A 13,148-nucleotide genomic window follows, 5' to 3' on the forward strand; every position below is an offset into this window, starting at 1 on the left:
GTGTGTAAACACACAGCTCCCGGTCCTGTCAGCAGGGGAAATGCTGATCTTCGGTTCATACAATGTATGAACAGAGGATCAGTGTTTCCCCTAGTGAGGCCACCCCCCCCCACAGTAAGAACACACCCAGGCATACTTAACCCCTTCCCCGCCCCCTAGTGTTAACCCCTTCACTGCCAGTGGCATTTTTTATAGTAATCCAATGCATTTTTATAGCACTGATCGCTATAAAAATGCCAATGGTCCCAAAAATGTGTCAAAAGTGTCCGAAGTGTCCGCCACAATGTCGCAGTACCGAAAAAAAAAAAAAAAAACGCTGATCGCCGCCATTACTAGTAAAAAAAAATATTAATAAAAATGCCATAAAAATACCCCCTATTTTGTAAACGCTATAACTTTTGCGCAAACCAATCAACGCTTATTGCGTTTTTTTTTTTTGCGAAAAATATATAGAAGAATACGTATCGGCCTAAACTGAGGAAAAAAAATGTTTTTTTATATATTTTTGGGGGATATTTATTATGGCAAAAAGTAAAAAATATTCATTTTTTTCAAAATTGTCGCTATATTTTCGTTTATAGCGCACAAACTAAAAACCGCAGAGGTGATGAAATACCACCAAAAGAAAGCTCTATTTGTGGGAAAAAAAGGACGCCAATTTTGTTTGGGAGCCACGCCGCACGACCGCGCAATTGTCTGTTAAAGCGACGCAGTCCCGAATCGCAAAAAGGTCTCTGGTCTTTGGGCAGCAATATGGTCCGGGGGGTAAGTGGTTAACCAATAATTGGCGGCATTCTTTTCTTTACATTTAAGTTGTTAGCAGGGAAATCCCACTGACAACAGAAAGAACCGAGTCAGACAGTATCGTTTTGGGCATCAGTAAAATTTCAAGAGTACCCATGCAAATGCCTAGTATCAGCACAGATATTGGCATCGGTGCAACCCTAGCTTTACCTCTTCAAAACAAACCAACTATACAGTATATTATGCTAAAAAGAGCAGCAGAGACCCCCATTACCTTTAGTTTTTTTCACACACTTTGATTCTTCAAATTCTACAGTTTCAAAAGCAACCCATCTTATTACATGGTGGTGGACTCTAATCATGTTAATACAATTATACATACAATTTTGTCACCATCCAACTACTGTACATACTAAGCCATCATTTCAGCAATCTGAGAAAAAGAAACTTAAAAAAAAAAAAAAATCCAATAAAAATCCCCACCAGGCATGAATTTTTTCTGTGCAAGAAGAAAGGCTTGCCACGTGAAAAGACTAACAAAACAGCATATGGTCAGATATGTTTAGTGTGCAATTTACAAGTAAAGCAGAGATAACCTAATGACACTAATGTGTGTAACCAAGTAACACCAGGACATTGCCACCTTCCTTTGTGTTGTGTGAAGAAATACCTCCAGGCCTTCAGAGAAAGCAACAGGTTTCTCATTCTGTAAGTTTTAACACTTCATAGGGCCACCTCAAACCTAGAACAAGGCCATTTGTTGCTTGGAGAAGATAGAAAACCGAAAGAATCAAAGTGAGGAAATTGTAAATCCTCCATCCCCAGTGTAAAGCCAAACATTGCTCTGTAAATAGCACAGCCTGGTAACAGAGGAAATGTGCAACTGATTATTTCCTTATGGCCAGAAATACCAACCACCAGTGCCACCGAGCTGAAGACAGCCGGCAGGAAATACGTGCGCAACCCATTCTGTTAGCAACTGGTAAAAGGCTGAAACAGCAATGTCTTATTACACGTATTTATAGCCACATACTACAACAAACGACAACATTTTATCTAAAATTACACAAAAAAGAGTATTAAACTAAATAAAAAAAAAAAAGATTGGCTGGTAACCCAAATCAAGTGTACAAGGGCAGGCCGCCTTGGTAAATAGAGGAAAAAATAAAAAATAAAGTTAAGTGAAACGACCACCCCCCCCCCCCCCTTCACACCACGTTGAGTGCTTCCAGAAACGCTTTAACATTCCATTCCAGATTTCCATGATCTTCATTTGTCCCGCTTTCACATCTGTCACTCATCGCTCACAAAATCTACCGGAATATCTGAGGCTTGGCCCCAACAGACTTCAACAGGAGCCCCTAAAAAAAGTCAAAGAAAAGTGCATTTTTCACACCTGGCAAACACCTGGTAACTAGCTTTCCATTGGCTAGAACGAAAATGCTTAAAGGGTCACTAAAGGAAAAAAAATTTTTAGCTGAAATGACTGTTTACAGGGCATAGAGACATAATTGTTAACTGATTCCTTTTAAAAATGATTAAAAATAGATAAAAAAACAATCATATAATGTGCCTGCAGTGTAGTTTCATTTTTGCTGTTGTTTGCTGGTTCTCTGATGTACAGAGAGCCACTAGAGGGCAGTCAGCCAATAGAGAGCAGTGATACTTTGTCTAAAACTCCTCAGCACCAATCCAGTTTCGTTTTACACACAGTAATCACACCTCCTTGATTAGTGACCACCGTGAGAAATCTCCCAGTACTGTGGTGATCAGGAAACAGGCAACCAGGAAGTGTCCAGAACAGAGAGGATTTACAGCAACATGAAAGCAAAAACGAACAATGAGGTCATGAAACCAGGACTGCAGCAAGGTAAAGGAAGCTATTTAGCTAAAAAAAAAAATTCCTTTAGTGACCCTTTAAAGAATTCCAGGATTTTTTCCCCTTGTCTAGGGGTGAGGAGAGCGGAGATTTATGTACCTAATCCACCGACCCTCTGGGCTCCTGCCCCCCTGCACACTAGCAGTCTTGTGTGGTGGACTGTTCCTAGCTTCATCATGCTCATAGACTGGCTCTGGATGGTAGGACAGCAGAACAGTCCATCGCTGGACATGGGGGAGCACTGTTTTCTGGAGGATTGAAGGATCATATGAGTTTATCCTTTGTGTGCCCCTAGACAAAATGAGCCGTTAATCCATGCAGTGCGGGCACAGCCCCATTGCATGAGACAAAGTTATGCTTAATGCTGCATTCACACTATAACGCGGCGTATTTTCCCGCAACAAATTGCGGCGTATTGTACCGCAATTTGCCGCGACAAAACGGGTCGTTTTAACCTTTTTTTTTTTTTACAACACATTGTTGTCTATGCCGAACGCCGCCTGAAAAAAAGGGCCCGGGACTTGTTTTCAGGCAGCAGGCGTACGGCGTGAGATGTGAACCATCTCATAGACAACAATGTAAAATCGCCCCTCCAGCGGCACAAGCATCGGGCGTAAATACGCCAAGGTGTAAATGCAGCCTTACGCCTGCAAAACTACACAAAAATGCTTACACTCAAGTGTGAATCCAGGCCATGGCTAATGACACATGTTAATCACTGCTACAAATTACCAAAAACAGCGATATTGTAGCTAGAGATGCTAGAGTCGCTGGCCATTTGCTACAATATTGGGTTGTGTTCTCTTACAACTCATTCTCCCTCAGTAATTTGTAGACAAGCATAGTGAATGTTGCAACTATTCATAGAAAAGCATTAAACCCACAACAGTAAGAGTCTGTATTTGCAGTAAAGCATACTTGTTATACTCACTCTAGAACCTAAGAAGTTAAAATCCTCTGCATTGTGTAAAAAAAGCTGCCCCTAAATCAATCTGCTGATAGAACAGAGCCCTAGGAGGCTCTGCACATGCTCAGTTTGATGTATATTGCTCTAGATTTTTATTTGTTTTCATGGGAGGGTGCATGTGATCCGCACAGGTCCAATCGGCATTGTCCAGACAGATAATCAGGGGTCATGCAGCCTTATAGGACAATCGGGGGAGACTGAAAACTCCTCCAGGCTTTAACCAGAAATTAATAGAAGTCACAAGACTTCTATTAAAGGTATTGAGCAGTATATATTTACTACAATCATTGCAGCTATGTGTACTGTGGGAGACCAGATATGGTGAATGCAGGGTCCTGGGTTTAGCAACACTTCAAGAGCGATTGACGCTAGCTGTTTTACAACCGAGCCCAAACACTGATCAATCTCAATCGCTGCGTGGAGGGGGTGACTGGTACCTGTTTTTTGACGATTGCCCTTCCTCACTTCCGGGAGACTGCGCCGTCCCTCAGAAGTTCGGCCAGTTAGAAAGCGCAGCACGCGTTGCACAAGCTCAGTAGGAAACCGGCTGCAAAGCCGAAGGTCTTCGCTGCTAGTTTCCCTTACCATGAATGGTGGCGGCCGATCGATGAGAGCCGATCCGAAAATCATCTGGGGGCGCCGACATCGCAGGAACCCTGGACAGGCAAGTGTCCCAATATTAAAAGTCAGCAGCTTCAGTATTTGTAGCTGCTGACTAATTTTTTTCCGTAGGAGGGGCGGAACTTCTCTTTAACAACAAATCCCTCTAACAAAACAAGGTGGAGGCTACAAGAAAATCACCCGTCTCATCAGCCTTAAAGGGTAACTCCACATTCATAGGAAAATAAATTGCATATACAGTAAAATTGTGACCCAAGCCATATTGTAATTAAATGTTCTTAAAAATGACCTCTCCTTTTTATCTGTAGCGTGTAATTTTCAATTGCAATATGTCTCCCTGGGGGTGTTCTGTACACAGATGGTGTACCGAGAGCCCTCCAGAAACATCATTTCCTGCTTGTGTGATTGGCTTACCGATTTTCCCAGAAGTCTGCACTCAGATACAAGTCAGATTTTAGGCATCCTCTGCAACAAAAATTTTATTTTTTGGGGGAGATACTCCCAAAGAGAAATCAAACCTAAAGGGATGCAGACCCCATCACTTTCCTCATTAGAACCCTGCTAGTGCAACAGCTGACTGATAATTATAAAGTCACTCCCATCACATTTATTCACAAATCACCATTTCTTGAGAACAAAAAAAAGGTAGGCAGCAGACTTTTCAAATCTCTGCAATGTACATAGACCACCCAGATAAGTTTCCCCAACCAAGCCCCTCCCCCCCCCCAACAAAAAGGGGAGTTACTCTTTGAACTATAGTATAAAAAGCTTCAAGCAAAATCTAACAGGCCAAATTCATTCTCCCTGGTTTGTAGGATCATGCGTTTCTCCCTGAAATCATGCTCTGCGACTCACTTTATATTATATGGCAGCATGTCAAAGCAATTCCATTGATGCAATTAAAATGCAGGCATAATAAAAACGCACAAAGGATGACATAGGTAACCACTTGTGAAATGGCTGTGGCCTGGCTGTCACACCTACACTGTCACTGCAATTACTTGAATTACTCACACAAAGCAACTATGAAGAGAAACACTTCCGACTTCTCCAACTTTCCTGATCTACAAACTTATTACACATCAGTGACTACAAAAACACTGAAGCCAACTGCCAATAAACCCGGTGACATTCGCTCCACAGCAAACACCAAGCTTTTCCGAAAAATCACCATCGGAGGATTCCCAACATAATTATTTCATGAAAGGTTTACTAGCTCATCATTAGGATTTTAGAACATGTGGGGAAGATTTACTAAGACTGGAGAGTGCAAAATCTGCTGCAGATGTGCATAGAAACCAATTGGTCTCTAATCTCAGCTTGTTCCATTACATTAAACAAAACAAACAGTGACGCCAATTGGTTTCTATGCAGAGCTGCACCAGATTTTACACTCTCCAGTTTTAGGCCCCTTTCACACAAGCTTTCCGATCAGTTTTTCAGGAGGACCCGATTGGAGCCTCCATTCACTCCTATGAAGCGGCGGATCAGTGTCCCCCGTCACCGATCCTGTCCACCGTGGTAGTCATTTGAGAACTACAAGCTGACTTCCACAAAGGATGATGGTACTTGTAGTTCATTTATTCACAGAACTCTGTGAATGAAGGACGTGGATGTGTGGGCAGAGCCTGATTTCAAAAACTGACAGCTTGCACGGGGAACCATAGTGACAAGCTGATCTTCCCCCCCCCTTAGGCACACCATAGTGACAAGCTGATCTTCTCCCCTAGGCACACCATAGTGACAAGCTGATCTTCTCCTCTAGGCACACCATAGTGACAAGCTGATCTTCTCCCCTAGGCACACCATAGTGACAAGCTGATCTTCTCCTCTAGGCACACCATAGTGACAAGCTGATCTTCTCCCCTAGGCACACCATAGTGACAAGCTGATCTTCTCCTCTAGGCACACCATAGTGACAAGCTGATCTTCTCCCCTAGGCACACCATAGTGACAAGCTGATCTTCTCCCCTAGGCACACCATGGTGACAAGCTGATCTTCTCCCCTAGGCACACCATGGTGACAAGCTGATCTTCTCCTCTAGGCACACCATAGTGACAAGCTGATCTTCCCCCCCCCTTAGGCACACCATGGTGACAAGCTGATCTTCTCCTCTAGGCACACCATGGTGACAAGCTGATCTTCTCCCCTAGGCACACCATGGTGACAAGCTGATCTTCTCCCCTAGGCACACCATGGTGACAAGCTGATCTTCTCCCCTAGGCACACCATGGTGACAAGCTGATCTTCTCCCCTAGGCACACCATAGTGACAAGCTGATCTTCTCCCCTAGGCACACCATGGTGACAAGCTGATCTTCTCCCCTAGGCACACCATGGTGACAAGCTGATCTTCTCCCCTAGGCACACCATGGTGACAAGCTGATCTTCTCCCCTAGGCACACCATGGTGACAAGCTGATCTTCTCCCCTAGGCACACCATAGTGACAAGCTGATCTTCTCCCCTAGGCACACCATGGTGACAAGCTGATCTTCTCCCCTAGGCACACCATGGTGACAAGCTGATCTTCTCCCCTAGGCACACCATAGTGACAAGCTGATCTTCTCCCCTAGGCACACCATGGTGACAAGATGATCTTCTCCCCTAGGCACACCATAGTGACAAGCTGATCTTCTCCCCTAGGCACACCATAGTGACAAGCTGATCTTCTCCCCTAGGCACACCATAGTGACAAGCTGATCCCCCCCCTAGGCACACCATAGTGACAAGATGATCCCCCCCCCCTAGACACACCATAGTGACAAGCTGACCCCCCCCCCCTCGGAACACTCATAGTGACAAGCTGACCCCCCCCTAGGCACACCATAGTGACAAGCTGACCCCCCCCCCCTCCCCGGCACACCCATAGTGACAAGCTGACCCCCCCCTCCCCGGCACACCCATAGTGACAAGCTGACCCCCCCTCCCCGGCACACCATAGTGACAAGCTGACCCCCCCCCCCCTCCCCAGCACACCCATAGTGACAAGCTGACCCCCCCCCCCTCCCCGGCACACCCATAGTGACAAGCTGACCCCCCCTCCCCGGCACACCATAGTGACAAGCTGACCCCCCCCCCCCAGCACACCCATAGTGACAAGCTGACCCCCCCCCCCAGGCACACCACAGTGACAAGCTGACCCCCCCTCCTAGGCACACCACATTGACAAGCTACCTCCCCCCCTAGGCACACCATAGTGACAAGATGATCTCCCCCCCTAGACACACCATAGTGACAAGCTGACCCCCCCCCCCCCGGCACACCCATAGTGACAAGCTAAACCCCCCCCCCACAGGCACACCATAGTGACAAGCTAACCCCCCCCCCCCCAGGCACACCACAGTGACAAGCTGATCTTTCTATTGATGGCACTAATGCACCACGAGATGCAGGTAGAATTATTTTTAGATGTTCCGCAAAACCTGATGGTTATTAAAAAAAAAAAAAAATAGAAAGGATGTTCCAAGGGTCAGATGACAATAGCGAGCCATGCTGCCAATCCTGGACCATTTTTATTTATTTTTTCTGGGCAGAGTGACATTTCAATAACGTTTGATTTGGCACAGCAGCATTGCCATGATTGATGAAGACTTGTGTTGTAACTTTCTATACTGAAATAAAAGTTGCAGGACTTTTTTCCCAGCATTGCTGTAGTGTGAGCTGCCAGCATAGCCAACAATGCATTGTGTTGGGTCCAGCACAGCCCCAGGGCACCTGGTGGCAATGAGCCCTACAGCATTGCAGCACACGTCACATCAGACAATGATAAATCACAAGGAATGACTTTCCCTTTTCAAACATAAAAGCAACAAATGCCAATGTCAGGACACGGGCTGATAGACATCTACAGAGTTCCAGACGGGATCATCTGTACAATAATCATTTACATATCAGGCTGGCCATCAGCACAGCACTTACCAGAGATAGTCTTCAATTAAAGGGATCTCGTCTAATGAGCCAATTATGTGCTTATTGCTATCACATCAGCACTAAATTAGGACTAATGGGTTATTATAGCCAACATATGTAATGTATGGCCACTGAGGAACGCCATACAATCTGATCAATCATCTTCACATCAGCCAAGCATGTAGTGCAAAGAAGGCCTGGCCTGCCAGGATTGGTTATGCCGAGTTCACACAATGAGAAACGCGGAAGAGGAATACCACGATTGGAGCGATCGTCTGATAACAAGAGCCAATCACAACAGTTCATGCAAAATGATCTGCAGGGACAAACGGGAAAATGTTTCTCGTAAAATACCAGAACGGGCGACTTTCATTTCATTGGTAGTATTCGACCAAAAAACAAACAAGACCACGCATGCTCGGCAACGACAGAATACAACACATTGCATCACTTGTGAAGTTGTATTCTGTCACACGAGGAATGTCGGAACTTTAGGAACATTCTTTATTTTCGATATAAGATGAACATGCAAAATAAAATAAAAATGGACGTTCAATCGTCCGATAGTCTCATTGTGTGTACGAGGCTTTAGGTAGGTCCTCTTATCACACGGCTCTGGTAGATCTAAAAGGGAATTGTACAGAGATTGGAACATGATTGGAAGGCAGCCATACATGGACCCAACTTCCATCCATGTACCACTTTTGTACAACCACCAGCCTGTTGGGAAATTCTTTCAATCGGTGCTGCAGGTTATAGCCGCCGGTGCTGATCAGTTCATTCGGATGGCAGGGAAGTCTCCCCACCGTCAGTATACAATAGCACAGCACCAGGGATTCTCCCCCCATCCACACTGAGGGTCTAGTTGGGGGAATTGTGGGCCAGATTCACGTAGAATAGCGTAGATACGTTACACCGCCGCAAGTTTTCTGCAGAAGTGCCTGATTCACCAAGCACTTGCGTGAAAACTTACGCTGGCAGCCTCCGGCGTAAGCCCGCGTAATTCAAAGGGGCGTGTGCCATTTAAATTAGGCGCGCTCCTGCGCCGGACCTACTGCGCATGCTCCCTTTTGAATTTCCCACCCTGCTTTGCGCGAAGTGACGTAATTTTTTCGAACGTCGACGACGTGCGTAGCGTACTTTCGTATTCCCGGACGTTTTACGCAAGACAAAAAACATTTTTTAATTTCGACGCGGGAACGACGGCCATAATTTAAACAGCACATACGTGTGCTGTCTAAAGTTAGGGCAGGTCAAACGACGACTAAAATTGCGACGGGAAACTAGAGTAGCGGCGACGTAGCGAACGCGAAAAACCGACGTGGATCGCCGTAACTGCTAATTTGAATACCCGACGCTGGTTTACGACGCGAATTCCCCCCAGCGGCGGCCGCGGTACTGCATCCTAAGATCCGACAGTGTAAAACAATTACACCTGTCGGATCTTAGGGATATCTATGCGTAACTGATTCTATGAATCAGTCGCATAGATACTCTGAGAGATACGACGGCTGTTGCAGAACTACAAGTCCCATAATGCCTTTGCCTTTAGGAGTCATACTGTAACGGTCAGCTTTGCAGTGCCTCATGTGACTTGTAGATTTGCAACAGCTGGAGGACCACAGGGTGGGTCTTCTCTTCATCCATTCAAAGTCCAGAATTTATAAAGCTTGTCTGAGAGTTTAAAAAAAAAGGGAAAGGGGGAGTGGAGAGCTGAAGTTACACTCTGCAGAGCTCAGTGAGGAGAGCCAATTGGAGGGAAAGGACACACCCCCTCCACACAGCAAACAGAGCTGAGGCTGTCAATCTGCTGGAGCTCCCTCCCCTGTCACCGTTTTTCTCTTGGTGTCAGGAAAACTTGTCAGAAGGGATTCATGCTGATAGCAGAGGAACAAAGCAGCAGACAGAAATGGCACTTAGTGTTCTGGACTGAAACAATTACACACTATAGAAGGATATGTTTTGTTCATATTTCATGTCTGAGGTTTCCAACCACTCTAAAGCCAAATGACTGGCCAGACTAATTTCTATAAAGTTCCTTAGGCTCACCACACATGCTACAATCTGACTATATGATTTCTGAACACTCAACTTTAGACCTACCAAAACTATGAGGAACCCCTAACCTAATCCATTTACATCCAATCAGACAGGCCCTTTCACTACATACTTGTCAGTAGATCTAATAGCGAGACCGCACAATTGAATTGTAACTTCTGTACAACATACCAACAGGTAGGTAGCACCGGGCCTGCCCAATTGGATAGTTTAGGCTGCCCCTCACATTACATAGTTTTGATCTGTCATTAATCCTTTATGTTACAAGGCTGGATTGATGCTGCCTAAAGCTACAGCTGACTGGACAGAGATTGGACGGTCAGATTGTAAAATGTATGAGAAAGGAAGGGCGACCCCCCTGGAAGCCACATCTATGGTGTCCTGCTGCAATGAATGGAGTGGCAACCCCAGCCTGGACTCAGGCCACGCCCCCAAAGCTTTTCACTCCGCCCCCCACCCTGGAGCTTGGTCATGGGGATTGTAAAATGTGGGGGGGGCAGATCGCAACGTGCGCGCGTGTGGTTAGATTGAAAGTGGGCGCAGGGTCAGATTGCAGCGTGCACGGGGTCAGATCGCAGTGCGCACGGGGTCAGATCGTAGCGTGCGTGTGTGGTCAGATTGAAAGGGGGCGCGGGGTCAGATCGCAGCGTGCACGGGGTCAGATTGAAAGCGGGCGGGGGTCATATCGCAGTGTGCACGGGGTCAGATCGCAGCGTGCACAGGGCCAGATTGAAAGCGGGCGGGGGTCAGATCGCAGCGTGCACAGGGTCAGATTGAAAGCGGGCGGGGGTCAGATCGCAGCGTGCATGGGGTCAGATCGCAGCGTGCGTGCGTGGTCAGATTGGAAGCGTGCGCGGGGTCAGATCGCAGCGTGCGCGGGGTCAGATCGCAGCGTGCGCGGGGTCAGATCGCAGCGTGCGCGGGGTCAGATCGCAGCGTGCGTGTGTGGTCAGATTGAAAGCGTGCGTGTGTGGTCAGATTGAAAGCGTGCGTGTGTGGTCAGATTGAAAGCGTGCGTGTGTGGTCAGATTGAAAGCGTGCGTGTGTGGTCAGATTGAAAGCGGGCGCGGGGTCAGATCGCAGTGCGCGTGTGCGGTCAGATTGAAAGCGTGCGCGGGGTCAGATCGCAGTGTGCGTGTGTGTGGTCAGATTGAAAGCGTGCGCGGGGTCAGATCGCAGTGTGCGTGTGTGTGGTCAGATTAAATCTGGCCATAGATGGATTGAACGTTGGTCATGATCAGCCAAATATTGATCCATCTATGGCGGCTTCTGTTGGAGGAGTCGGATCTGATAAATGTTGGTTGGATCAGAGCCTGCAGTGCTGATCAGTGTGTAGTGACAGTTCTCCCCGATATCACAATAGGATAGCGGGGAGGACTCCTCCATCCACCTCCAATGAATAAAAAGGACAATCCATTGGGTCTTTTCTTTGATCAGCCTGCTGAGTGGCCAGCCTAAGGATCCCCATACACGTCCCAATCTCTGTACAATGTGATAGGAAGTGGATGTCATGTATGTGATGAGGCCTCCATCCAATGAGGTGGTGAGGTGTGACATGTGAATGGTCAGACATGATGGGGGGATGTGATTGCAGAGCGCTGTGATCGATCAGTGATCGGCTGCTCATCCTCCGATCACCACACCCAGTGTCGGACACATGGACAGGGGGTGATGGACAGGGAAGGTAATGGGCAGACAATGGCGGAGATCACAATGAAGGTGTATAGGAATGCACACACACCATGGCCGTCCGGTCCACCTACCGAGTAGGAGCAGCTTGACCTCCCGGGCCGCCTTCTCTCCGTCCTCTCGGAGGTTCCGGTCGATCATCTTACTCCTCTCCACCGCCGCCTTGTCCTCGGCGCTCAGTGTACATCCCATGGTGACAGCCCAGCGGCACGGAGCTCTCAGCTCGGCTCAGGCGGCTGGACGTGTGTTATATTCCCGGGGGTAGAAGAGGAGAAGCGGGACTGATGATGGCGAGGAGCCGGCCAGACGCTCCGGCTTCTATAGCTTACTTCTCCCAGGAGCGTCTACCCTGTCTCTGCTCTACGAGGATGACGGAGGGCCCGTACTGCGCCTGCGCGAGACCACTAGCTACACCCCAAGGGTATAGCCCTCCGTTCGCTACAGTACCCGGATTGAGCAAGCCGACTAGGCCACGCCCCTCACCTGCGATTGGCTGCCGGAATGAATGCCGCTTAACCCGTGGCTGCCGGGAGAGGGACAAAGATGGGGCGATAAGACGAGCTGGGGGGCTGGGGAAGGGTTAACCTGGCAAGCTGTGCTCATGACGTCAGAGCCGTGTTTGTGTATAAAAAGAGCGGAGAGCCGTTCGGTTCGAATGTCAACGGTTGTGTCTGTGGAAGAGGCGCTGCGTCGTGTACGATAGTGGGAGGTCCGTGTCCTATGTATTGTGTGAGGTGATATAGGAGGACAGTGTACTAGTGACATGGCCAGGTATCCAGAGCCACAGCCTAGTGTTGTGTTCACCTTGTACAACAACCCATTCGCTTTATACTAGAAATGAAAGGGAAATTACAACTTTTATTTGTTAGGGCCAATTCACAGAGTGAGGTGACTGGATTATAAAGCGCCTGTCACCTTAAGGACGTGTAGCACCCGCCTCTAGGTTGCCGAATGTGTACAGAGAGGTTTTTAGGTTAGGAAAACTTAAAGTGTAAGTTCACCTTCACAGAGGGCCGGATTCAGAAAGCACTTACACCGACGTATCTTCTGATATGCCGCGTAAGTGCGCTGATGCGCCGTCGTATCTCTGCGCCTGATTCTTGAAATAAGATACGCATGAATTTTGGCTCCATCCAACCGACGTAAGTCTCCTACGCCATTGTATCTTGGGCGCATATTTATGCTGGCCGCAAGGGGCGCTTCCATTGATTTACGCGTCGAATATGCAAATGACGAGATACGCCGATTCACAAACGTACTTGCGCCCGTCGCTGTAATCT

At 47.4% G+C, this 13,148-nt stretch overlaps 1 protein-coding gene across 1 annotated transcript in view; it reads right to left on the minus strand.

Moving 5' to 3' along the window:
- Positions 1–12,326, minus strand: part of LOC120931739 (guanine nucleotide-binding protein G(i) subunit alpha-1) — a 107,523-nt gene extending 95,197 nt beyond the window's left edge. Inside the window, exon 1 of the mRNA XM_040343455.1 lies at positions 11,943–12,326. Within this exon, the coding sequence (XP_040199389.1) occupies positions 11,943–12,060 (118 nt within the window). The 5' untranslated portion in view covers positions 12,061–12,326. The remainder of the gene's footprint in view (positions 1–11,942) is intronic.
- Between the last annotated feature and the right edge of the window lie 822 nt (positions 12,327–13,148).

This window comes from Rana temporaria, chromosome 3 (genome assembly GCF_905171775.1).
Source record: "Rana temporaria chromosome 3, aRanTem1.1, whole genome shotgun sequence".
Lineage (NCBI taxonomy): Eukaryota > Metazoa > Chordata > Amphibia > Anura > Ranidae > Rana > Rana temporaria.